We start from the raw sequence: 26806 nt of genomic DNA on the forward strand, positions 1-26806 counted from the left end.
TCTCTTCTGTGACGTCCTGAAATCCACACGTTAGTGCTAGTTTCTTTAGCCTGGAGTGGTAGGCGTCCAGCGACTCGTCTGATAGTTGCCGCGCTTGCCGAAAAATGAATCGTTCATAGTCTTGGTTGGCCATTGGTTCAAAATGCGCGTTGAGTGCATTGATTAGTGTGTGATGGGTTTTGGTAGTTGCCTCCGTGAGGGTCCGGGCAATAGAGTGGATGTCCTTGCCACCAAGATGGAGAATCATGGCGCGCTTCTGTTCCTTATGGACCTTGGTGGCCTCGAAGAATATTAGGAGCCTGTCCACCCATTCCTTCCACTGCGGTGCGAGAGTGGAGGGCGCACCCTCCACCACAAACGGTTCAATGGGCGGAATGGTAGCCATCGCCCTGGACGCTCTGGAGTATGTCCGTGGGCGGCCCGGAGATGATCCGAGAAGGCACCCCGATCAGTGCGGATGGGGCGTCGAATGCGCTCCGGCGAGGTAAATTCCACGGGCCGAGTGAATGAAGGCCCTGGCGCTCCAGCGTCTGGAAGTACGGAAAGAACCCGGGACAGGTCAGCACCGCGTCCCCTCGAACAGCCGGGCAGGACCGGGCGCCGACCGGAGCGCCTCGCCAGGCGCGCCGAGGTGCGATTCACGCACGTGCAGCCAAGCACGGTGCGGCACCGGGCGTGGAGGGTCCACCGAGGGAGCACCTCGCGCGACCAATCAAACTCCTGTGCGCAGCAGGAAGGTGCAAGCCAGCGCCGCTCACCTGTCGAGAGCCAGGGATCAGAGTCGTTCCTCCAGGCGAGCAGAGCGGGGGGGGTGTGGTAGCAAGGCACGAGCACCGCAGGCAAGTGGGAGTGCCCGCAGCCGCCTCACCCCAAGAGGGACACACACACACCCCGAGCGAGGGATCGACAACCACCCTCGTCGCCAATTGTTGTGTCGGGTGATGGGGACAGGATGGCCCTAGGGAGATCTCTCTGGGACCTGCACTCAGGGGCATCTAACCCTAACTAGGCCTGACACGTGGCCCTAGAATAAACTCAGCCGGACACTGGGAATAAGTTTGCTTGCTCGGTCTGTGCGTCTCTCTCTGAACGCCCGCGCACGTGCTAGACCTCTTTTTATTATAGGGAAGTCACATGACCAACACGTCCAGCCCTCGGGGCATCGGGGGCGGACCTTCAGGAACATAACACCCGTGTCATCCAGGCTAGAAGAATAAATGCATTAGATATAAAAGAAGGTATAATACCATACTGTTTAGGCTTTAATTTATATCCGCATACCGCAGAGCTGCCAAGGAAATAAGTCAAGCATCTGTAAAACCTGCTGTTACATAAAATGTCATAAACGTGGCACCTTCAGCTATTAGAGTCTGTTCTGCCACTGCCCGATGCATTCGGTAACTTGAGCTTTAGTTTTTACCCGTGTAAACGATGACTATGAATCTACAACCAGAAAGTGTTTTTTTGCCCCTCTCCCCCCCAAAAAAAGTAATGATTGGATGAAGGTGTCACGCCGGGTGCGACACTAATCCCAACACAAGTATGGCAAATGCAACACTCAAGTGCCTCAGGCCACGGGTTGTTCTACCAAGAGCTGGTTGTTGCAGTTATTTCGAACTTCACAGCAGAAGGGATTTTTGCTGCATTGTAGGGCAGTAACGAGGCTGTAACAGCCCTCAGACAATAAACAAAGGCTATTGTAAATAGACATAACGCTTCGAATGACGTTATTTTTGTCGTCCCGTTAAATTCGCAATCAACCAGTTTACAGAAAGTATTTCCAAATGTTATGTATATTTAGCTTCATATTTATGTCAAAATATTCTATCGCCTAATATTCTGTACAAGCTGATTAGGATGTCCTTCCCCGTTAGTGTGTTGATCCTAAGAACTGACTTTTACGCTGCATGGCATTTTTGAAAGCTCAAATAATTAATGTATGAAGTTGTCATGTTAGTTGTGGATTGTAAAAGAACATCCGCTTAAGTTCTCTATTCAAAACCTGACGTTGCTGACTGAGCAGAAAAGTCTCAGCGATCCACATTTCCCAACAAAAGTCCAAAACGTTGATAAAACCCTAAAAAAGTATTGTTCTATGGTTTTAATTGAGTCCTGGCAAGCGAGCTGCATTTTGAATTCTGAAAGTGTATTTAAAAAAACTTTAAATAGCTTGATGGGCCAATGCACATGTTGCAGAAGGATACGAAGAAGAGCTTCCCTGCAGACTGCAAGATTTTGTTGGTTTGAAGCCTAGTTTGGTCAGATTAACTCAACCTTTCATCCTCTCAATCTTGATGAAATGAGTACCAGTAATCTCGGTTTTAACTCATCCTCTCAGTCTCGATGAAATGAGCCCCAGTAATCTCTGTTACGTTAAGGTGATATTGGTTAGTTGATATAAAAACGAGATTTGAAATGGTTATTTTATTTAAACAGAACCACTTTTCCGCTCAGTGTGGTATTCGTGCATGTATCGCGTGTGTGTGGCGCGTGTGTGTGTGTGGCGCGTGTATGGCATGCGAGTGTAGAGCGTGTATGGCGTGCGAGTGTGGAGTGCGTGGAAGGTCGTTTGTAGAATGCAGGTGGGAGTCAGTTGCTGGAGGGAAAGGCGGAGGAGGTCCTGTGCTCATGTTGCTGTACTACTTGCTACTACTAAATAAAGAAGAAGATTGAACAAGCAACCCTGTCTGCGTGTCCCTGCTTACAATACATGGCGACGAGCGGGATCTACAGCGACAGCAACATTGAGCACGAATTTTTTTTGCATTCTTAAATTTTTACATGTTTCATTTAATTTTGCTCAACTAACTTCAAAACGGTAACTACCCAACGAGCGGCGATCTCCTCGACGAATTGGTACGTTTAAAAAATTTTTTTTTTTACCTTCAAATACACTATTTTACATAGTGCATCTTTCAAGTTGCCCTCCTAACCAGCATCGGCACGCGCAAGCTGTTATTTCCCAAGCGAGGAACTCCAGAGTGTCGTCACTACGCTGAGCGTCACCACGTGACTCCATCTTATCGTCACCACGCTCACGTTCAGTGATATCCTCTTCACGCACAGCGGCCATTTTTGTTGTTCTTTGTATCTTAGCAACGCGCTAACGGAGCAACGCGTCAAGTGCACAATGTGTTAAGGAAATAACGCGCCTTGTGAAGAATTCAACAAATACTAATTGCCGAATGCTGATTCCAACGCCGGTTGCCGTTTTAACCGCGAATTACCATTTTTAATATTATTTAACTTTGGCGAACTGTTGAGCAACATAACCATAAGAAGTTAAGTATTACCATAATATTTTGAACTCTGGTGAACTATTTGCGCAAGCATTTGCAACTGTTTGGGCAACATGATTATAAGGAAGTTAGGTATTAACATATCATTTTGAACTCTGGTGAACTTTTTGAGCAAGTATTTACAAAGGAATCCTTTTAAACATTTTTTTTTCTTTTCTTCTGTATGGTGTAACTTGTACTTTTATTGAAATGTCTTCAATTCATCCACCGCCATTTTTTTTAGCAGAATCCGGTGAACCTCCTATTGCATGGGACTTATGGTTAGATATGTTTGAAGCCTATGTGGAAGTTTTAGCTGAAGAAGAGTCTTCACAAGAAAGAAAGGTGTCATTGCTTAAACATAGATTAGGTGCTGTAGGATTAAGGGAGTTTAAAAACCTTCCTAAAATTGAGAATGCTGGTGACATGGGGGTTTACCAATGTGCCGTCAAACAAATGCAAGAAAGATTTGGGAGGAAAATTAACGTAGTGATGGAAAGGTTTAAGTTTTATTCAAGGGCTCAAAAAAGTGATGAATCTATTGACCAATATGTATCAGCTCTAAGAGGTTTGGCTGTCACATGTGAATTTGAAAGCATGACGTATGACCAAGTTTTGCGTGATCAGATCCTTATGAAGACCAAATCGAAGAAAATTCAAGAGAAACTATGGTCATCTGGAAGCACTTCCTTAAAAAATGCTATTGAAGTAGCTAGGGGTGTAGAAATTTCCGACCAATGCATTCGTGAGGTCAGGAATGAAAAGAATGATTCTGATTCTAATTCCGTTAATGTTGTAAATAAGGGTGACATGTCCAAATTCAAGAGTGATAATAAGATAACAAATTATTCATCTTATCCCAGTAAGAAAGGAAATGAAAAGAGTTTCGAAAGAAATAATGACCCGAAAAAATTTGCATGTTTTAGATGTGGGTCTTCTACTCATTTAGCAAATTATAAATGGTGCCCTGCCCTTGATAAAATTTGTACCAACTGTAAAAAGAAAGGACACTTTACCAGAGTATGTCGGAATTTCAAAGCTAAAGTTAATTATTTGCAAGATGACGGGCAGGATGACATTAATTGTGTCCAAGATGAGAATCAAGATGATGTTTTCCATGTAGTGGGTGACATATGCAGTATTCACGACGAAGTGGCTAAAGGGGCAAGTAGGGTTAAAAAGTTACCATCTTGTTTTGTTAATATCGATGGGCTAGAAGTAAAGGTCATGGTAGATTCTTGTGCCTGGTATACTATTATGGGTATGGATTCATTCAAATCTCTATGGCCCAGCAGGCCATTATTAGGTCCTGATATACATCCTGGGAGTTACACCGGACACAGAATACCGTTAGAAGGGTTTATAATAGCCAAAATAAGTTTTGGATGCAACTCTTGTCAGGGAAAAATTTATGTGGCCAATAAGGGTGCGACTATCTTGGGGTGGCCACACATTTATGATTTAGGCATGAAAATTGATCCTAGACTGGAATGCCCAGTTTATTCTATTCAGGATGAGTGTGTTGAAAAAGATGCTTACTCAAATCTTCCAGAAAAATTTCCTGATGTATTCTCAAGTGGAATTGGCAAAATGGTTGGATTCAAGCACAGAATAATATTAAGGGAAGGCGCATGCCCTATTCGGCAAAAACTTAGAAATGTTCCAATTAGTTATAGAGAAAAATTGGGTGAGATACTTAAAAAACTGTGTAGTGATGGTATTGTTGAACCAGTTGAAAGTTCCGATTGGGTTTCGCCAGTGGTTATTTCGCTTAAATCCAATGGCGATTTGCGCCTGTGTGTAGACCTAAGATGTTTAAACAAGGCTATTTGGGTTGACACATTCCCTCTTCCAAATTTGCAAGAATTGACATCATCTGTGGGTGGTTCTTCTTGGTTTTCCAAGATAGACCTAACTAGTGCATACCATCAAATTGTGTTAGAGGATGATTCTAAACACTGCACTGCTTTTATCACCACAGAAGGGATGTTTAGGTATAAGTGTATGCCTTTTGGGCTCGCTAGTGCATCTGCAGTGTTCCAAAGGGAAATGTGCAGGGTCTTACAGGGGATCGAAAATGCTAAAGTGTTTCAGGATGACATTTTAATATTTGGGGAGAACAAAGAATGTCATGATAAAGGCTTGTTTGCAGTTTTAGAAGCATTAAGGAAAAGTGGACTAACTATTAAAAATGAGAAATGTGTATTTGGGAAATCTGAGGTGGAATACTTAGGTCATGTCATATCTAAGGATGGTATTCGACCCAAAATTAGCCACGTGGACGCTATTTTAGCTGTTCCAGAACCTACAAGCAAAGAACAATTAATGTCATTTCTGGGACTGACAGAATTTTATTCACGATTTATTGAGAACTATGCTTCAAAAGTTGAACCGCTAAGATCCTTACTAAAGAGAGGTGTTACATTTTCATGGGGCGATCAACAGAGAACTTGTTTTGAGAAAGTGAAGAAGGAAATAGTTACTACGCCTTGTTTGAAACCCTTTTTACCAACGGCGGAATGTGTCCTATCTGTGGATGCGTCTGGGTATGGCATTGGCGCTGTGTTTTCCCAACGGGTCAAGTCTGAAAAGTGGGTAGTAGCGTATGCTTCACGTACCTTGACCAAAGCGGAACGGAACTACTCCGTTATAGAAAAGGAACTGTTAGCTGCTTCATGGGCGGCTGAAAGATTTCGAATGTATATATGGGGAAGGAAGTTTAAAATTTGTACTGACCACAAACCATTAGTGAACATTTTGAGGCCTGAGGGCGGGAAGAACTTAACGCCAAGATTAGCTCGTTTGGCTTCAAAGCTGCAAATGTTTAGTTTTGATATTGAATACATTCCTGGTAAAGACAATGTTGTTGCTGATGGTCTATCTAGATTACCCAATGCAGATTTGTCTGATGCAAAGACCAATACTGATTGTGAAGTGGCATTTACCGCTAAGGATGTATTTCTTATAGACGCTGAGAATGTTGTTAGCAGTATTTCTGAAGCATCTTGGGTGAGTGAGATGGAGAAGGATGTGGTCCTGAAAGAAATTAAACGATTCATTGTTGAAGGATGGCCTAGAGAGTCATATTTACGTGGTGAATCTATTGCTTTTTCTAAGATTAAGGATGAGTTATGTATTGTCAATGATATCATCTTAAGAGGTGACAGGATTGTGCCTCCAGTCGGTTTAAGGAAGGACATTGCTGAGAGAAGCCATTTTGGACATGGTGGTATGTCCAGTTCAAAGAGAAGAGTTAAGGAGTGGTTTTGGTGGCCAGGTGTGGACTCCATGGTGGACAAATTAGTAAGGGATTGCAAAATCTGTAACAGCAGCGATAAAGTGGCTAAGCCGTTGAGTGTACCATTGACCATGGTGGAGCTACCTGAATACCCGTGGCAGAAAGTAGCTATCGACTTTATGGGACCATTTTCAGCTTTGTCTTCTACAGATTGTTATGCCATTGTATTAGTGGATTATTATTCGAAATGGCCCGAGGTAAGAATGGTGAATGGAATGACTACGGATGTTGTCATTGAGTTTTTAGAGGATGTATTTTCGAGAGAGGGTGTACCTGAAATGTTGGTTTCGGATAATGGTCCCCAATTTGTTTCACAAAAAATGGAAGAGTTCTTATTGGTAATGGGCATTAAGCACATTAAGTCATCTCTGTACCACCCAGAGGGAAATGGCCAAGTTGAGCGCTTCAACAGGGTGGTCAAGGAAGTAATTGAATTAGCATTAAGTGCAGGGTTACCCTGGAGGAAGGCTTTGCAAGAGAGGTTGACTGCCTATCGTGTAACTCCCCACTCAGCTACTGGGAAGACACCTTTTGAAATTTTAAGAGGCAGAAAGCCATTTACGGGGTTGGTTCCCTGGTGGTTAAGAAAGAGAAATAATAAGATGCAATGTAACACCAAGAATGTTGATGAAGAAGTCAGATCTGAAGTTAAAAGGTATCAAGACCGCAATCAGCAGTATCATGGGAACAGATGTAACTGGCCTCTAGTTAAGATAGGTCAGATGGTTAGGGTGAAGAACCCTAGGAAGGTATTGAAAGGTGAAAGTGTATGGTCCAAACCTTTAAAAGTAATTAAGGTTTTTGGTAGTGCTGTTGAATTGGAAGATGGCAAAAGGTGGAATTTTCGTCAATTGAGTTTTTGTAATGAGAGGAGGGGTGTGGTTGGTGTACATTCCGATGGTGGGTCTTGTAGTGGTTACTTGTTAGGCGATGATTTTGGTTTGGTTAAGGATTTGAGGCTGACTGGCAATGCAGGTACGTGTGAGCCTAGGGATGTTGTTGACGTTTGTGACGTTGGTCCTTCTAGTGCTAGAGATGTTATAGATGTTGAGGGTGTCGTACCATCTCGCTCTAATGTTGATATTAGTGGTGAATGTCTCCGCCGTGGCGATAGAGTAAGGAAGATGCCAGCTAGGTTTTTGGATTTCAAGTTAGGGTGATCCTAATGGTGGTTCCTTAGCTTTTTGAGGAGGAGGGTGTGTGGTATTCGTGCATGTATCGCGTGTGTGTGGCGCGTGTGTGTGTGTGGCGCGTGTATGGCATGCAAGTGTAGAGCGTGTATGGCGTGCGAGTGTGGAGTGCGTGGAAGGTCGTTTGTAGAATGCAGGTGGGAGTCAGTTGCTGGAGGGAAAGGCGGAGGAGGTCCTGTGCTCATGTTGCTGTACTACTTGCTACTACTAAATAAAGAAGAAGATTGAACAAGCAACCCTGTCTGCGTGTCCCTGCTTACAATACTCAGCAGCTACATTTTATGAAGGGTGAGCAAAGAAACGGGGTAGGGCGTGAAAGGCTCGGCAGAGCGACCTCTGCCGAGTGACGCTCAAATAACAGGCTATGTGAAGATTACGAAGTGTTCACTTTATTGTAACGTTAAATTCTGGGAATACAATTTTGAGACTATAATCTAGAAAGGTGTCCGCAGAGCAGAATAGCACCATATACAGATGCCAGGGTCCACTGGGTCTTCAAAATGATGAAAACGTGTGGTTTTTGTTCACCTTTGTATGGTGTTGTGTTTTAACAGGCAGCTGCCCGTGTGCACAGGGGGCTTAAATGCACCCAGAAAGTAGTCCCCCATCAGGTATGGGTAAAATAATTCCCCCTTTTGCCGCCCTAGCCCTTTTGCCGCCCTAGGCGGCTGCCTAGTCCTGCCTAATGGTAGAAACGGCCCTGCAGTCACCTGTAGGCTTGGGCATCTTACACTAATGTGAGATGTACAGTAAAGTTCTATGCTACCTACAAAATGGTTAGGGAAGTAACAAATCGAATACAAAGCTGAAAACCCAGAATTCAAATAGATCATTTGAAATTAAAAGTGATGATATCGCCAAATAAAGCTCAGTAGCCACGTGTTAGAATCCCTTACTATACATTCTGGGGTGTTCTGGGATGAGTGTGTAATGATGTATAAATGACATCATAATGTGAGATGTAAAAGAATGTCAAGAATAAAGAATGTTGAGGGAACATTCATGGGACATACCAGGACAGATATGGAAGCTGATTTACAAGCTCCATTAAAGATATATTAATTAATTATATTTATTGTGTCTAATGGATTTCTTTACATTGGCGACGAGGATGGGATGGGTGTCTAAACAAATAATCTGCTGGATTATGTTCCTTACCTGGATTATGAATTATTTTGAAATCATAATCCATAAGCCTCATACCCCATCTTTCAATTCTCGGCGGCATTTTTGTCTTTGGATTCCCAAAAATGGAAAATAATGCTTGATGGTCAGTAATAATTACAAAGGGTTTACCATAAATGAAATCATGAAAATGCTCACATGCCCAAACGACAGCTAAACTTTCTTTTTCAGGCTGTGAATATCTTTGCTCAGATAGACTTTTACTGGCATGTGAGATTACATATCTTTGACTTTCTCTTCCCGGCTTATGTTGTACCAGCATTGCCCCTAGACCTACAGGGCTAGCATCCACTATCAATTCTGCGCATAGATGTGGGTCAAAATATTTTAGGTTTGCTGCATTCGTAATTTCCATTTTTATATTTTTAAATGCTTGTTCACAGTCGATATTCCATTGAAATGTCCTTCCTTTTTTTGTTAACTCTCTTAGAGGTGAGCTTGTAGTTGCAAAGTCTTTTATGTATCTTGCACAATAACTTGCCATTCCAAGGAAGGATCTTACTTTTGCTATGTCTTTTGGTCTCTGCATTGCATTTAATGCTACTATTTTGACAGGATCTGATCTCATTCCTCTTTCTGAAAATATATGTCCAAAAAATGTTAACTCATTTTTATTAACTTCACATTTTTTTGCATTTAAAGTTAACCCAGCTTCTTCCAGCTGTTGACATACTTTTTCCAATGTTTGATTATGTTCTTCCTGTGTTTTTCCAAAAACTAAGATGTCATCACTGTAATTCATACAATTTTGTACTGGTCTTATTATGATTTTTATAATTTCTTGAAAAATTTCTGCTGCTGAACAAATTCCAAAGTTTAATCTTTTATATCTAAATAACCCCAGGTGTGTTGAAAACGTTGTAATATATCTTGATTGGTTATCAATGACCAGCTGGTGATATCCTTTGCAAAAAGACCCGAGAGACTAATTGAACAATGTTAATATTGAACAATGTTAATCTATTTATTTATTTAAATTATTTCACGTATTTTAGGGGGGAGGATGGAGAATGTAATGATGTATAAATGACATCATAATGTGTGATGTAAAAGAATGTCAAGAATAAAGAATGTTGAGGGAACATTCATGGGACATACCAGGACAGATATGGAAGCTGATTTCCAAGCTCCATTAAAGATATATTAATTAATTATATTTATTGTGTCTAATGGATTTCTTTACAGAGTGGTGATTTGGCCCTGTGGGCACTTCTTTCCCCAGAGTGTGTACACGTCGGTGCTCCTAGGTGGGCAGTGTACTAACCCAATGAGGACTCTGAATCTTTCTTCTGATAGCCCACCATTGTCCAAGGACGGTTATGGACCCTCGACCTCCCGGACGGCTTTGCGCATCATGTCCAGTGGCCTGCCATCCGCATAGCATGTCTCTTAGCCTGTCTTTCGCACTGTGCTTATGGCTAGCTTTCCACATTGTACCATGTGGTCCATGCTTTGCGCACTATATTTTCATAGCTCTGGTGCCTTTGACCTGTGATTGTGAGGTCTCTGGTTCTTTTGATTTCCCCTCTTCCAAGTTCACACTCCGTCATACCATAAGAATGAGCATGCACACTGAAGAGGTGGAATGGAGAAAACGAAATGAAGGAAGATGAAACACACATTTTAAAAAATGACAGGTCATGTGATACTGCACTGTGTTGTACTCCACACAGCTGCGCTGTTAGGTTGAGGTGCGTTATTTAGCAACATCACCTAAAAGCACTGCAATACCATGGCTAGCCAAGACCACCTGACCAGGAATCCTACTACAAACACTGCAATCCCATGGCTAGCCAAAGTCCACCTGAAAAGGAATACTACTTCAGACACTGCAATCCCATAGATAGCTGTAGTCCACCTGACCAGGAATCCTACTACAAGCACAGCAATCCCATGACTAGCCGTAGCCCACCTGACCAAGAATCCTACTACAAGCACTACAATCCCATGGTTAGCCAAGTCTACCTGACCAGGAATCCTACTACAGGCACAGCAATCCCAAGGCTAGCCGTAGTCCACCTGTAAGGGAATCCTACTACAAGCACTGCAATACCATGGCTAGCCAAGTCCACCTGACCAGGAATCCTACTACAGGCACAGCAACCCCATGTCTAGCCGTAGTCCACCTGAACAGGAATCCTACTACACACACTGCAATCCCATGGCTAGCCAAAGTCCACCTGAAAAGTAATACTACTACAGACACTGCAATCCCTTGGCTAGCTGTAGTCCACCTAACCAGTAATCCTACTACAAGCACTACAATTCCATGGTTAGCCAAGTCTACCTGACCAGGAATCCTACTACACGCACAGCAATCCCAAGGCTAGCCATAATCCACCTGAACAGGAATCCTGCTACACGCACAGCAATCCCAAGGCTAGCCGTAGTCCACCTGAACAGGAATCCTACTACACGCACAGCAATTCCATGACTAGCCGTAGCCCACCTGAACAGGAATACTACTACAAGCACTGCAATCCCATGGCTAGCTGTAGTCCACCTGAACAGGAATCCTACTACAAGCACAGCAATCCCATGACTGGCCGTAGCCCACCTGAACAGGAATCCTACTACAAGCACTGCAATCCCAAGGCTAGCCGTAGTCCACCTGAACAGGAATACTACTACAAGCACTGCAATCCCATGGCTAGCTGTAGTCCAGCTGAACAGGAATCCTACTACAAGCACAGCAATCCCATGACTAGCCGTAGCCCACCTGAACAGAAATCCTACTACAAGCACTGCAATACCATGGATAGCCAAGTCCACCTGACCAGGAATACAACTACACGCACAGCAAACCCATGCCTAGCCGTAGTCCACCTGAACAGGAATCCAACTAAAAGCACTGCAATCCCATGACTAGACATAGTCCACCTGAACAGGAATCCTACTACATGCACAGCAATCCCATGACTAGCCGTAGCCACCTGAACAGGAATCCTACTACAAGCACTGCAATACCATGGATAGCCAAGTCCACCTGACCAGGAATACTACTACATGCACAGCAAACCCATGTCTAGCCGTAGTCCACCTGAACAGGAATCCTACTACACGCACAGCAAACCCATGACTAGCCGTAGTCCACCTGAACAGGAATCCTACTACACGCACATCAATCCCATGGCTAGCCGTAGTCCACCTGAACAGGAATCCTACTACAAGCACTGCAATCCCATAGCTAGCCGTAGTCCACCTGAACAGGAATCCGCCTACACGCACAGCAATCCCATGAGTAGCCGTAGCCCACCTGAACAGGAATCCTACTACAAGCACAGCAATCCCATGACTAGCCGTAGCCCACCTGAACAGGAATCCTACTACAAGCACTGCAATCCCATGACTAGCCGTAGCCCACCTGAACAGGAATCCTACTACAAGCACTGCAATCCCAAGGCTAGCTGTAGTCCACATGAACAGGAATCCTACTACAAGCACAGCAATCCCATGACTAGCCGTAGCCCACCTGAACAGGAATCCTACTACAAGCACTGCAATCCTAAGGCTAGCCGAAGTCCACCTGAACAGGAATACTACTACAAGCACTGCAATCCCATGGCTAGCTGTAGTCCACCTGAACAGGAATTCTACTACAAGCACAGCAATCCCATGTCTAGCCGTAGCCCACCTGAACAGAAATCCTACTACAAGCACTGCAATACCATGGATAGCCAAGTCCACCTGACCAGGAATACTACTACACGCACAGCAAACCCATGTCTAGCCGTAGTCCACCTGAACAGGAATCCAACTAAAAGCACTGCAATCCCATGACTAGACGTAGTCCACCTGAACAGGAATCCTACTACACGCACAGCAATCCCAAATACTAGCCGTAGTCCACCTGAACAGGAATCCTACTACAAGCACTGCAATACCATGGCTAGCCAAAGTCCACCTGAAAAGGAATACTACTACAGACACTGCAATCCCATGGCTAGCTGTAGTCCACCTAACCAGTAATCCTACTACAAGCACTACAATTCCATGGTTAGCCAAGTCTACCTGACCAGGAATCCTTCTACACGCACAGCAATCCCAAGGCTAGCCGTAGTCCACCTGAACAGGAATCCTACTACAAGCACTGCAATACCATGGCTAGCCAAGTCCACCTGACCAGGAATACTACTACACGCACAGCAAACCTATGTCTAGCCGTAGTCCACCTGAACAGGAATCCAACTAAAAGCACTGCAATCCCATAGCTAGCCGTAGTCCACCTGAACAGGAATCCTACTACACGCACAGCAATCCCATGGCTAGCTGAAGTCCACCTGAACAGGAATCCTACTACACGCACAGCAATCCCATGGCTAGCCGTAGTCCACCTGAACAGGAATCCTACTAAAAGCACTGCAATCCCATAGCTAGCCGTAGTCCACCTGAACAGGAATCCTACTACAAGCACAGCAATCCCATGACTAGCTGTAGCCCACCTGAACAGGAATCCTACTACACGCACAGCAATCCCATGGCTAGCCGTAGTCCACCTGAACAGGAATCCTACTACAAGCACTGCAATCCCATGGCTAGGCGTAATCCACCTGAACAGGAATCCTACTACACGCACAGCAATCCCATGACTAGCCGTAGCCCACCTGAACAGGAATCCTACTACAAGCACTGCAATCCCAAGGCTAGCCGTAGTCCACCTGAACAGGAATACTACTACAAGCACTGCAATCTCATGGCTAGCTGTAGTCCACCTGAACGGGAATCCTACTACAAGCACTGCAATACCATGGATAGCCAAGTCCACCTGACCAGGAATACTACTACACGCACAGCAAACCGATGTCTAGCCGTAGTCCACCTGAACAGGAATCCAACTAAAAGCACTGCAATCCCATGACTAGACGTAGTCCACCTGACAGGAATCCTACTACACGCACAGCAATCCCATGACTAGCCGTAGCTCACCTGAACAGGAATCCTACTACACGCACAGCAATCCCATGGCTAGTCGTAGTCCACCTGAACAGGAATCCTACTACAAGTACTGCAATCCCATGGCTAGGCGTAATCCACCTGAACAGGAATCCTAGTACATGCACAGCAATCACATAGCTAGCCGTAGTCCACCTGAACAGGAATCCTACTACACGCACAGCAATCCCATGACTAGCCGTAGCCCACCTGAACAGGAATCCTACTACACGCACAGCATTCCCATGGCTAGCCGTAGTCCACCTGAACAGGAATCCCACTACAAGCACTGCAATCCCATGGCTAGCCGTAATCCACCTGAACAGGAATCCTACTACAAGCACTGCAATCCCATGGCTAGCCGTAGTCCACAGGAATACTACTACAAACACTGCAATCCCATGGCTAGCCAAGTCCACCTGGCCAGGAATCCTACTACAAGCACATCAATCCCACGACTAGCCATAGCCCACCTGACCAGGAATCCTACTACAAGCACTGTCTTTTTGGTCATTGGTCTTAATTAACGGGGGCATTTGCGGCCGACGCCGCGTCGCAACAGGCAGGCCGCGGGTGGGCTCCGCGAGCCTTGCTCAATTACGGGGCCAATGTTCAGTGCCGCTCGCATTTCAGGGGGCACATTAAATGTTCATAGTCTATGGGGGGTGGGCTCCGCTTTTGGTGCCTCACAGTCTGGGGCTCACCTTCGGCCGACGGGCCTGTTCTCACGCGGGTGGACACCGCGATGGCTTCTTCGTCTTTCTCGGGGCACCGCCTCGGCAGGGCGGGCTACGGCAAGCTGCAGAGGTGCGGGGTGAGCTCCCGGTCACCTTCTCCTTTTCCTCCAGGCCCGGGGCTCGACACATGCCTCGTGGGCCTCTCGGCGGCCGGATCGATTCTTCTCAGGGGTGTGCCTTTGCAGCAGGCAGCTCTCCTTCCCATTTTCCTTCGAAGTGTTCTTTTTAGCTGTGGCACGCTGGGCACAGCTCCACTCTCGTCGCCATTGTAGGGTCGGGCCTTAGGCCCTCATGCTGTTACTCAATGAGACACAGGACTCACTGCATACATGGTGCAACTGGCCCAGAGCACGTGCGCTCGGCCTCTTTTATTCGTACTGTGTCACATGACCAGTGACATCAGTGGTGGGTGGGTGTTCAGTGTAGTTACAGGCTCAGCACTAGAATGCTGACTTGTGCTGGGCATTACATAATGCACAAACAGCAGAGGCAATGCTTTTCCAGGGGCGGCTCACGCGAGAAGTTCCTGAGAGAAGGGGAACGGTGAAAGGGTGCCACATAGATATGGGGGGGGGGCAGAGATAGAGGGAGTGATAGAGAGGGAGAGAGCAAGAGAGCGGGGAGAGACAGAGAGAGAGAGAGATATACTGAAGGATGGAGAGAGGGTGCGAGAGACTGAAGGATGGAGAAAGAGAGATAAAGAGAGAGGAGGGATAGAGAGGGGGGATAGAGAGGGGGGATAGAGAGGGGGAGAGAGACTGAAGGATGGAGAGAGAGAGGGCGAGAGAGACAAAGAGAGGGGAGAGAGAGAGACTGGAGGGAGAGGGAGAGGGAGAGGAGTGAGAGGAAGAGGAGTGAGACGGAGAGGAGGGAGAGCGAGGGAGGGAGAGGGGGGAGAGGAAGAGGAGTGAGAGGAAGAGGAGTGAGACGGAGAGGAGGGAGAGGGAGGGAGAGGAGGGAGAGGAGGGAAGAGGAAGAGGAGTGAGAGTGAGACTGAGAGGAGGGAGAGGGAGAGGAGTGAGAGAGGGAGAGGAGGGAGAGGAGGGAGAGGAAGGGAGAGGAAAGAGAGGAAGGGAGAGGAAGGAGAGGAAGGGAGAGGGAGAGGAGTGAGAGGAGGGAGAGAGGGAGAGGAGGGAGAGGAGAGGGAGAGGAAAGGAGTGAGAGGAAGAGGAGTGAGACAAGAGAAGGGAGAGGGAGGGAGAGGAAGAGAAGTGAGAGTGAGACGGAGAGGAGGGAGAGGGAGAGGAGGTAGAGGAAGAGGAGGGAGAGAGGGAGAGGAAGGGAGAGGAGGAAGAGGAAGGGAGAGGAGGGAGAGGAAGGGAGAGGAGGGAGAGGAAGAGGAGTGAGAGGAAGAGGAGTGAGACAGAGAGGAGTGAGAGGGAGGGAGAGGAGGGAGAGGAAGAGGAGTGAGAGTGAGACGGAGAGGGAGGGAGAGAGGGAGAGGAGGGAGAGGAGGGAGAGGAAGGGAGAGGAAGGGAGAGGGAGAGGAGTGAGAGGAAGAGGGAGAGGAGGGAGAGAAGGGAGAGAGAGATAAAGAGAGAGGAGGGATAGAGAGGGGGGATAGAGAGGGGGAGAGAGACTGAAGGATGGAGACAGAGAGGGCGAGAGAGAGATACTGAGGGAGAGAGCCAGAGAGAGAGAGAGAGAGAGAAAGAGAGGGGGAGAGAGAGACTGCAGGGAGAGGGAGAGGAGGGAGAGGAAGGGAGAGGAGAGGGAGGGAGAGGAAGGGGAGTGAGAGGGAGACGGAGAGGAGGGAGAGGGAGAGGTAGAGGGAGAGGGAGAGGAGGGAGAGGAGGGAGAAGAGGGGGAGAGGGAGAGGGAGATGGAGAGGAGAGGGAGAAGGAGAGGAGGGAGAGGGAGAGGGAGAGGAGTGAGACGGAGAGGAGGGAGAGAGAGGGAGAGGATGGAGAGGAAGAGGGAGAGGAGGGAGAGGGAGAGGAGGGAGAGGGAGAGGAGGGAGAGGGAGAGGAGTGAGACGGAGAGGAGGGAGAGAGAGAGGGAGAGAGAGGGAGAGGAAGAGGAGGGAGAGGAGGGAGAGAAAGGGAGAGGAGGGAGAGAAAGAGGAGTGAGAGGGAGACGGAGAGGAGGGAGAGGGAGAGGGAGAGGAGAGAGAGGGAGAGGAGAGAGAGGAGGGAGAGGAGGGAGAGGAGGGAGAGAGAGGGAGAGGGAGAGGAGTGAGACGGAGAGGAGGGAGAGGGAGGGAGAGGAGGGAGAGGAAGAGGAGTGAGAGTGAGACGGAGAGGAGGGAGAGGGAGGGAGAGGGAGAGGAGGTAGAGGAAGAGGAGGGAGAGTGAGACGGAGAGGAGGGAGAGGGAGGGAGAGGGAGAGGAGGTAGAGGAAGAGGAGGGAGAGAGGGAGAGGAAGGGAGAGGAGGGAGAGGAAGGGAGAGGAGGGAGAGGAAGAGGAGTGAGAGGAAGAGGAGTGAGACAGAGAGGAGGGAGAGGGAGGGAGAGGAAGAGGAGTGAGAGTGAGACGAGAAGGAGGGAGAGGGAGGGAGAGAGGGAGAGGAGGGAGAGGGAGGGAGAGAGGGAGAGGAGGGATAGGAGGGAGAGGAAGGGAGAGGAAGGGAGAGGGAGAGGAGTGAGAGGAAGAGGAGGGAGAGAAGGGAGAGAGGGAGAGGAGGGAGAGGGAGAGGAGACAGAGGGAGAGGAGGGAGAGGAAGAGGAGTGAGAGGGAGACGGAGATGAGGGAGAGAGGGAGAGAGAGAGAGAGGAGGGAGAGGGAGAGGGAGAGGAGGGAGAGGAAGAGGAGGGAGAGGAAGAGGAGGGAGAGGAAGAGGAGTGAGAGGGAGACGGAGAGGAGGGAGAGAGGGAGAGGAGGGAGAGGGAGAGGAGGGAGAGGGAGAGGAGGGAGAGGAAGAGGAGTAAGAGGGAGACGGAGAGGGAGAGGAGTGAGAGGGAAAGGGACAGGAGTGAGAGGGAGAGGAGTGAGTGAGAGAGGGAGAGGAGGGAGAGGAAGAGGAGGGAGAGGGAGAGGAGTGAGAGAGGGAGAGGAGGGAGAGGAAGAGGAGGGAGAGAGGAAGAGGAGGTAGAGAGGGAGAGGAGGGAGAAAGGGAGAGGAGCGAGAGAGGGAGAGGAGGGAGAGGAGTGAGAGGGAGACGGAGAGGAGAGAGAACCCTCTGTAGGAGGTTCGGCTCGCTCGCTGCACTCGCTCGCATTACCGTGTCACAAGATGAAGATTGTCGAAAAGGTGTGTCACCGACGTGGAAAGTTTGGAAAGCTGTGGGTTAAACGGTCGGTGCAAATGGGGGAATGACGGCAAAGTGTACTATCAGCAGTGCCCCAGCAGCACAGGTGGGTCTGTGACGGAAGAAAGTTGCAAAAAAGGACAACATCAACAGCATTCGGGAGCCAGAGAGAGATAGACAGTCATCAATAAGGAAGTCGCCTTACAAAAATGGTTTCTGTATTGAACCAGCAGAGAGAGGAAAAGATCTCTAACTGTAATGGAGGCAGCATTACAAAGTACCAGCAGTTTGTTATTTTTGTTGTTTCTGTACTGAACTGAACCAGCACAGGCCACATAGCGGAAAACAAATGTGCCCTTGAAGTATTAGCTAGATATGCATTTAAATATCATATTTGTCAAGTCATATACTTAGAAAAAATCATTGTTTTTAAACTTTTCAAATGCACCAAGAAAAGATATGTTTTTAAAAAGAAACACCTAAAAAATAATGTAGCCCTTCTATGTGCTTATTTAGATAATACTCCAAGCCCACATTTTTTAACATGCGTAATGTGCTGCTTTTAGTGGAAGGGGGGGGCTGTCTTTCTTTTGAAGATAGCTTCTCCATTGAAGCATTTGAGGCCAGATGTACAACGCATTTTACCAGTTGGCCGTTTGTGGCTGGTAAAAAGCATTTTCAAAGGTACCAACCCTATTTTGCGAGTCAGTAACATATTAACCACCTTGCTAAATAGGGTTTGCAGGTCGCTATTAAGAAAGGGCATTGCAAAGGCGTCCCTTCCTAATAGTGAGTCGCACTGGTATGTAGTAATGTTTTGCAACCGTGAATGAGGTCACAAAACATTCGCAGTTTACTACCAATTTTAGATTGGTGGTAAAGCATTCACAAAGGGAATGCCAACATTTTTTCAGAGCAGTCAGTGGTCCCACAAACCACTGTCCCCCACGGAAAAAAAAAAAAACTTTTAATTTTTATTTTTAAAAAGCATCCTGTTTTTCTCTAAAGAAAACATGTTACATTTAAAAAAGCTGCTTTATCTAAAAAGCAGTCACAGGCATGTTGGTCTGCTGACCCCCAGCAGGCTACCTACCCTGTGACTGCCGGGCATTCCCAAATGGGTCGCAAAATGCGACCTGCCTCCTGAATATTAAAGGAGGCAGGTCCCTTGTGACCCATTTAAGAACTGCAAACAGTGTCTCAGGCACTGTTGTACATCAGGTTTTGCGACCAGCAAACTGCGAGTCGCTAAAAATCGCAACCCTGATGGTCGTATATCTGGCCGATAGTCCCTTCCTGATCTGCTGCTGATACTCAGAATAATGCATCTCAAGCATTGAAAAAGAAGTACTCTTAAGGAGGTTGAATGATTCCAGTAGAAGCTAATAGCATAAACGTGAGAGAGAAATAATCATATGTGCTATTCCAAGATATGACTGACACATTGTGAAAGCAATTGCAGAGGGCGGTGACACAAAGCAGCTGTATTCCGCCTTCTCCATCTGCAACATGTCTCTTAGGGCTGTTGTTCCCTCATGCCCACTACTGCGCTATTTGACTTGTCTGACTGGGTTTTACAACAAAGGTGAGTAGCTAGCGTTGCAGCGATACCCTATCATGACCACTAGTCATGCTTATCCATGGCCACTACGACTATAGTCCAAAGGACGTTTTGGAGTCACATCAGAGCTCAATCACACCATCTTCCTGAAAAAATAATCAAATGTGAAGGGCCAGCAAAGGATGCCCTAAAATTAACATCTTAAGTCATAAATAGGAGGTGTGGCTCTGTGGCCAGAGCATTCGACTTGGGGACTGGGGAACCAGGTGAGGTTCTATGATCGAACGAACTGACAATTCAATTAGAGCAGTATAGATGCAAAAGAGGCACTAAACATGTGTGGGAGAAAGCCACAGGGACGAAGCACTGAAGGGAAACAGGATAGGACAATACAGTAGCCTAAGTGGTGTGAGTCAATAAGGAGGACCAGGCTCTAAACAAATGAGGGGCGGTAGAACACTTGAGGAAAAAGTACTGATGGACACCTAGGCACTAAGAGTGCCTAGGTTATCAGACCTTCTAATCAGACGTTTATAGAAAGACCCTTGTCCAGGCCCTCGCAATAAGTCGATTGGACTATTGCAATGGTCTTTTCATCTCAGCAAATGAATACGTGCTCAACCGTCTTCAAGTGGCCCAAAACACTGCGGCCAGGCTGGTCCTCAATGTCCCCTCGAGAACACCATCTAGGCCCCTACTGGAACAGCTCCATTGGTTGCCCATAAGTCAGCGAATCAACTTCAAGATTTGCTGCATCATACATAAGAGCCTTTATGGATCAGGCCCCCAATACCTGACTCAGAAATTCCAAATCCATAAACCGGAACGTCTCTTGCGTTCAAGCAATCAATCCTTACTAAAAATTACCCCCATTAAGAAGGCCAGGCAGGGCGGCCGAGCACTTTCATACATAGGACCCTCAATCTGGAATAAACTCCCTAGCGGTATGAGACAAAATGCCAATCTTCTATCATTCCGGAAAGCACTCAAGACATATCTCTTCTGTGAGACATAGCTCCCTATTTACACCCACTAAAGGCACCGAATCTGGCACCATCAGCGAATCAAGCGCGGAGATACCCCTTCGGGGGTCGAGTCCAGCGCTATACAAGCAAATAAATAAAAATGAATAAACACTTGAGGAGAAAGTACTGATGGACACCTAGGCACTAAGAGTAGGAAGCTGTGGATCAGAAAAGGGCGGTTCCAAAAGGTTATGTTCTGCCATCTTTCCTCAGTTTGGACACGTGCAGCAAAAACTGTTCATCTAACCCACGCCGAAAAGAGTGCACCACATGACCATGGTAGGGAACAATACTAGTGAAGTTACATCTTACTACTTGGACATACCAGGAAGTTCAAGGCCTTAGTAGAAATATACATTGTGAGGAGGGCAAAATAGGTTAACTTCTCCTTGCAGATACCACGGAGGTATCCTTGAGCATTTTACATTTACAATTGCTGATCAGTTTGCATACATTATTGGAATTTATGGGACTGGCATATTACCATCTCTAACTACATTAAAAACATGACACAATATTTAGCATTGTCCTATACCTTATCCACAGCATCCAGGTCACAGCCTGCCTTTAGTAGCATTTCCACCATTTCAATATTCCTAAGGTCAGCTGCAAGGTGCAGAGGAGTTTGTTGTCTCTATGTCCAAAAAGAGAAGATCATGTATAGTTTAAAGGCTTGAAGCAGCTCTCATATATAACAAAGAGATAATAACATACAAGTTGGAAATAAATTACAAATTGTGACTAGAAAGATGGGGTAAACAGAATGACAGGCCTAAATACAACATTTGCACAGATTTCCTTTCTCAATACACCACATTACATTTCCTGACACAGCTGTACAGCTGCACAATCTTCTAGGAATAATTGGGAGAATTATACACTATTAAGTATGAACTGCACTTAAAGGTGTAATCCTTTTTATAGCTCCTCTCACCTTCTGTACCCTTTTTTCTTCATCGTATGATGGTCACGGAGCAGAACGTAGGTTGTTGTCACATATTCGGTAGTGTCGTAAGTGCCTGAGATGGGATGCGAATAATAATGTGTTGCCCTATGTGTGGTGCCCCTTCATAACATACTAAAAATCATGCCTCCACTGAATCATTCAGCAGTCCAGAAAATGCATCAGAACACCTACACCCTACTCCCCAAATGAGTACATACACCAAGTATATGCGTTCCCCACTCTTTTATTGGGGTGTTACGTAATGGTTGCCGATTGCTCTCCCAAGTGCACAATATAAAGGGTATTGCTTTTAGGGAGATAATATCCACCAAAACATTACAGAAACCATCTATGTTAACACAGTATATAAGCACCAAAGTTGTTCTCATACACAAGTGTACAAGCATACGGGTGCACACATACCAGGCTGCCTTCTTCACATACAGAATGTAGAACAGTGGAAACAGGATGGCACTTGACTTCTATTGGTTGTCACACACATCAAATCAGCGAACAAACTTCTGTCCTGGTCACTGAGGCTTCACCAGGTTTGAGCACCTACCTCACCTAATAAAAATAATGAACAACTTACTTACCTTCAGTAACGTATTATCTGGTAGAGACTCTATTTAGCTGCAGATTCCTTAACTTTGAATTTCCCTGGCGTCAACTTGGACCTGGAAACGCTTTCTGAGCCATAACACTTGCGCATGCCGTCAGGTGGCTCCATTCGGTTCCACGTGACGTCAACGGCAGCATCGGTTATGACGTTGCAGTACCTATATAGGCACCACCCAGGCACACAGACGCCAGTACTTTTCATTTTTTCCTCACAAGCAGTGCAGATTCACAAAGTAACTGACATAGCTGTATGCAAAACGAGGGCCCTGAAAAGGGGAGTAACCCTAGCCCTACAGCATTAGTCGGCACAGCGGGGAGGCATGGGTGGGGTCGTTAGGCATCTGCAACTAGATAGACTCTCTACCAGATAATGCATTACCGAAGGTAAGTAACTTGTTCATCTGATAGAGACTTCTAGTTACAGAATTAGATACCCAAGCCATACCATCCCAGCAGTGGGTTGCAGACCAATACCTTATACTAGGAAGTCCTGCAGGACCGAACGGGCAAAATGCCCGTCCCTACAGACCTGACTGTCCAGACAGTAGTGCTTGGAAAAACGGGGGAAGGAAGCCCACACTGCCGCCTGGCATATGTCAGGGACTGGGACATCCCGACCTAAGGCCTTAGTAGGAGCCTTACCCAGGTGGAACGGGCCTTAATCCCTCAGGGAGCTGCTTCTTAGCCAGGGCATTGCAGATCTCAATGCAGAGAACGATCCAGCGAGAGATGGTCCTTTTCTGCACTGCCCGCCCCATCTTGGATCCCACATACCCCACCAAGATTGGTCATCCACCCGGAATCTTTTTGTGCATTCATGGTAGAACAACAACGGTCTTTTTGGGTCCAGGCGGTGTAGGTGCGCCGCTTCCTTAGAGGGATGCAGGGGAGCAAAGAAGGTGGACAGCATGATGAACTGACCCAGATGGAATGGGGTCACAACCTTTTGCAAGAATTAAGCAAGGGTGCAAAGCACCAAGTTGTCTGGAAAAGACAGTATGTAGGGAGGCATGCAAGATAAAAAGGCTGTTTTGATGGTAGGCAGCCGGAGGGGACAGTTGTGTAAAGGCTTGAAGGGAGCACAAATAAGATAAGTGAGGAACAAATTATGGTCACACTGTGGCATAACAGAGGACGTGGGTGGAAACAAGTGAGCCAGCCCTTTTAGAAACCTATGTACAAATGCATACATAAAGAGAGAGGGCTGGTCTGGCAGCCGCAAAAAAACAGACAGAGCAGAAAGATAGCCCTTTAGAGTTCCCAAAGCAGAGCCCTGTTGGGCAAGGTTTAGAATGAATAAAAGAACAGTGGAAAGAGAAGGCGAAAGAGGGTCAATAAAACTTTCTGAACAGTAGAATACACATTTCTACCAACGACAAGGCATATACCAGCTTAGTGTATGGCAACCTGGCCGCCAAAATAACGTTACCTACTTCGGGAGAAAGGTCAGAAGCCATCAACTGCTGCTGCTCAATCTCCATGCATGGAGGCACAGAATTGACAGGTTCAGGTGGAGAACCCTCCCCTGCTGCTGCGACTGAAGAACCTCCCAAAAAGGCAGCCTTATCGGAGGATCGATATTTATCTTTAGAAGCTCTGGACACGACTCTCCTTGCTCAGTCCAGAGCCACAAGAATGACTTGGGCCCAGTCGCTCCTGATCTTCAGAACCCTGAGCGGGATGGGCGGAAAGGCGTACATCAGGCCTGAGCTCCACTCACAACGAAAGGCGTCGCCGAGCAATAGCCGCCTTGGAAACTCCAGTGCCCAGTATTGCTGACACTTTGCATTCTCTTCTGAGGCGAACAAATCTAACCAAGATTCTCCCCACTGCTGAAGGAGACCTTCCGCCATCTCTGACTAGAGACACCATTTGTGATCCACTAGGCATCGATGGCTGAGTTTGCCCGCCCTGGTGTGTAGAGAACCTGTCCGATGTTGAACCACCAATGTTATGCCCTGCTATTCCAGCCATGTCCAGAGACGCAGGGCCTTTTGACAAAGGGTCCACATCCCCACCCCGCCCTGCTTGTTGCAGTACCACATGGTGGTGGTGTTGTCCGTTAACACCTGCACTAACTTCTCCCTTGACAGAGGGAAGAAATGCTTTCAATGCCAAGCGAATCGCTCGAAGCTTCAACAAATGTATGTGGAGCCCCTACTCTGCTGGAGACCAGTGTCCCCTTGTTCTCCACCTTTCCCAGATGGCCGCCCCATCCTCGAGGAGATGCATCTGTCACTACTGTGAGATCCGGTTTGGGAAGGGAGAGGGGTCTGCCATTGACCCAATCGCGGTTTGTCAACCACCACTGCAGATCTCTCACAGTTCCTTCCGAGATTTGGACCATGTCGGTGAAATTTACTCAATGCTGTGCCCACTGGAACTTCAGGTTCCACTGCAGAGCCTGCATACACCACCTGATATGCCTTATCAACAAGATGCAGGAGGCCATGAGCCCCAACAGCCACAGAGTTAGTCTCACCAAAATCAAGGATAGAGGCTGAAACATCGTAATCATTAGCTGAATATCCTGGACTCGCTGTTCGGGAGGATAGGCCGGAAACAGCACTGTGTCCAGAACAGCTCCAATGAAAGGAAGGGTCTGAAAAGGAGTCAGAGAACCCAAGCTAATGCAGGAGGTCCACCTTAGTCTGAAGGTGGGAGACAACAGCCTGAGGCGAGGACACCTTCAACAGCCAGTCGTGGAGGTAGGGGAAGAATGAAACCAATTAACCTGCGCAGATAAGCTGCGACCACTGCCATCACCTTGGTGAACACCCGAGGGGCACTGTGAAGGCCGAAGGGGAGCACAGTAAACTGAAGGTGCTTGTGGCCTACCTTGAACCGCAGGTAACACCTGTGACCGGGCAGAATGGAGATGTGAAAATATGCATCCTGCAGGTCCAACACTACCATCTAGTCTTCTTGGTCTAGGGCAGACAAGACTTGAGCTAGAGTAAGGATCTTGAACTTCTTCTTGAGGAAGATCTAAAACAGGTCGCAACCCTTTGTTCTTCTTTGGAAACATACAGTTGGGGGATTAACAACTACTGCCTACTTCTGAAACCAGGACCCTTTCTATAGCTCCCTTGGCCAAGAGAGCTGTAACTTCCTCCTGGAGCAATTTCAAATGATCCTCCATCAGCCGTTCCTGACTTGGCAAAATGGGAGGAGGAAAAGCAAGGAAAGACAGAGAATAGCCCTCCTGAATGATCTGCAAGACCCACTTGTTGGATGTTATGGACCTCTATGTGGGCGAGATGATGAAGGATTTCCCTGCCAACTAGAGTGGTGTGGTCTTGCAGAGTTAGACTAGGAGCGCTTGGAAGCTGTTGCTTCCTGGGGCAGGGTGGCCAACGACTTTTGGCTTCCATTCTGAAGTCGAAATGGGGTAGGGCTGATGCGGCTGGAAACCCCTTCCATTGCCACGAAATGGGCAAAAGGTAGACTGAACATGAGGAGTAGAGGAAGGCCCAAGGATCTGGCTACAGCTCAAGAGACCTTGAACCTCGCTAGAGCTGTATCTGCCTTTTCCACAAAATGACTTGTTCCATCAAAAGGCATGTCCATCAAATTTGCCTGGACATCACCCAAGAAGCCAGTTGTCCTAAGCCAGGCGTGACATCTCAAGGGCACTGTCATGGAAATCGATCTGCCCACGCATTCGTTGTATCAAGTCCACACCATATGTTGAATTTTGATACATCTCTCCCATCCTGAACTGCTTGAGGGAGCACAGTCTAGGCTCCTCCGGGACTTGTGGCAACCATCTCCAAATCACCGACCGCAATGCCAGGCTGGAGGATGAAAACATCGTCTTACCAAATGAATCCAGCCTCTTGGATCCCCTACTTGGGGGGGTGGGCTGGGGGGGGTGGGGGGGGGGCGAAAGGAAACACGCCACAGGATGTGGATGCCTGCCCCACCAAACTTTCTGGGGGGGGTGGGGTGATGGCTGAGGAACTGTGGGTCGCCCGGAGCTGGGCGATGACCGCGTGGAATTGTCTTATTCACAGGAGCCCCTGTGCTAGGCTTGGGCCATGTGCCTAGAAGGACATCAGTTAGTGCTTCATTAAAGGACAAAAAGGGTTTGAAAGTAGAAGCCCCTGACTAAAGCACTTCAGTCAGAAGATTAGTCCTGACTTGCATGGAAGGCAGCTCAAACTTGGCTCTGGCCTCGCAGAACTGTGTCTTGAGCGACAGTTCTCTTTACCTCTTTCGTCAGCTGAGGCGAAGATGAAGTCGGCTTGGACTTCTTCTTGTGACTTTTTCCCGAGTGGAGCATGGAGCACTTTGGCTCCGGGAGCGGTCTCACAACCTCCTCTTCCTCGATAGGGACTGTGACCTCCACTGAGTCTCGCTGGATGGTGTTGAATGTCAGGCCGCAAGGAGCTTCATAGCCCGCTCTCACAAGCCCTTAGCAGCCATAGCCGACAGTCCGAGCATGACTTCCAATCCTGGTCGTGCTCAAGACACCAGAGACAGATGAGGTGGGGGTCAGTAACCAACATCATGCTGTGGCAGGCACCACATGGCTTGAACCGTGTCTTCCTTGAAGACATCCTCGCACGCACACAAAGATAGAAAAAATTTCTAATTCGACAAAAAGTTGAGAAAAGGCTTGTCAAAAGGCAACAGAGGGGTAGCTCTTCTCGGATCGGCGCTAAACTGGTGCGGAAAGAAATGAACTGACATCTGTGCACCAGGGTGGCGCCTATATAGATACCGCAACATCATAGCCGACGCTATTGACGCCAACAGTGTCACGAGTAGCCGAGTAGAGCCGCAGACAGCACGCGCAAGGGGTATTGCTAAGCAAAAGTTTCCGGATACAGACTGATGCCTG

At 47.3% G+C, this 26806-nt stretch overlaps 1 protein-coding gene across 1 annotated transcript in view; it reads right to left on the reverse strand.

The window, feature by feature from the left end:
* Positions 1-26806, reverse strand: part of ANKDD1B (ankyrin repeat and death domain containing 1B) — a 602007-nt gene that overhangs the window by 120415 nt on the left and 454786 nt on the right. Inside the window, exon 12 of the mRNA XM_086960762.1 lies at positions 20929-21027. Within this exon, the coding sequence (XP_086816888.1) occupies positions 20929-21027 (99 nt within the window). The remainder of the gene's footprint in view (positions 1-20928; positions 21028-26806) is intronic.

This window comes from Lissotriton vulgaris, chromosome 3_1 (assembly GCF_964263255.1).
Source record: "Lissotriton vulgaris chromosome 3_1, aLisVul1.2, whole genome shotgun sequence".
Classification (NCBI taxonomy): Eukaryota; Metazoa; Chordata; class Amphibia; order Caudata; family Salamandridae; genus Lissotriton; species Lissotriton vulgaris.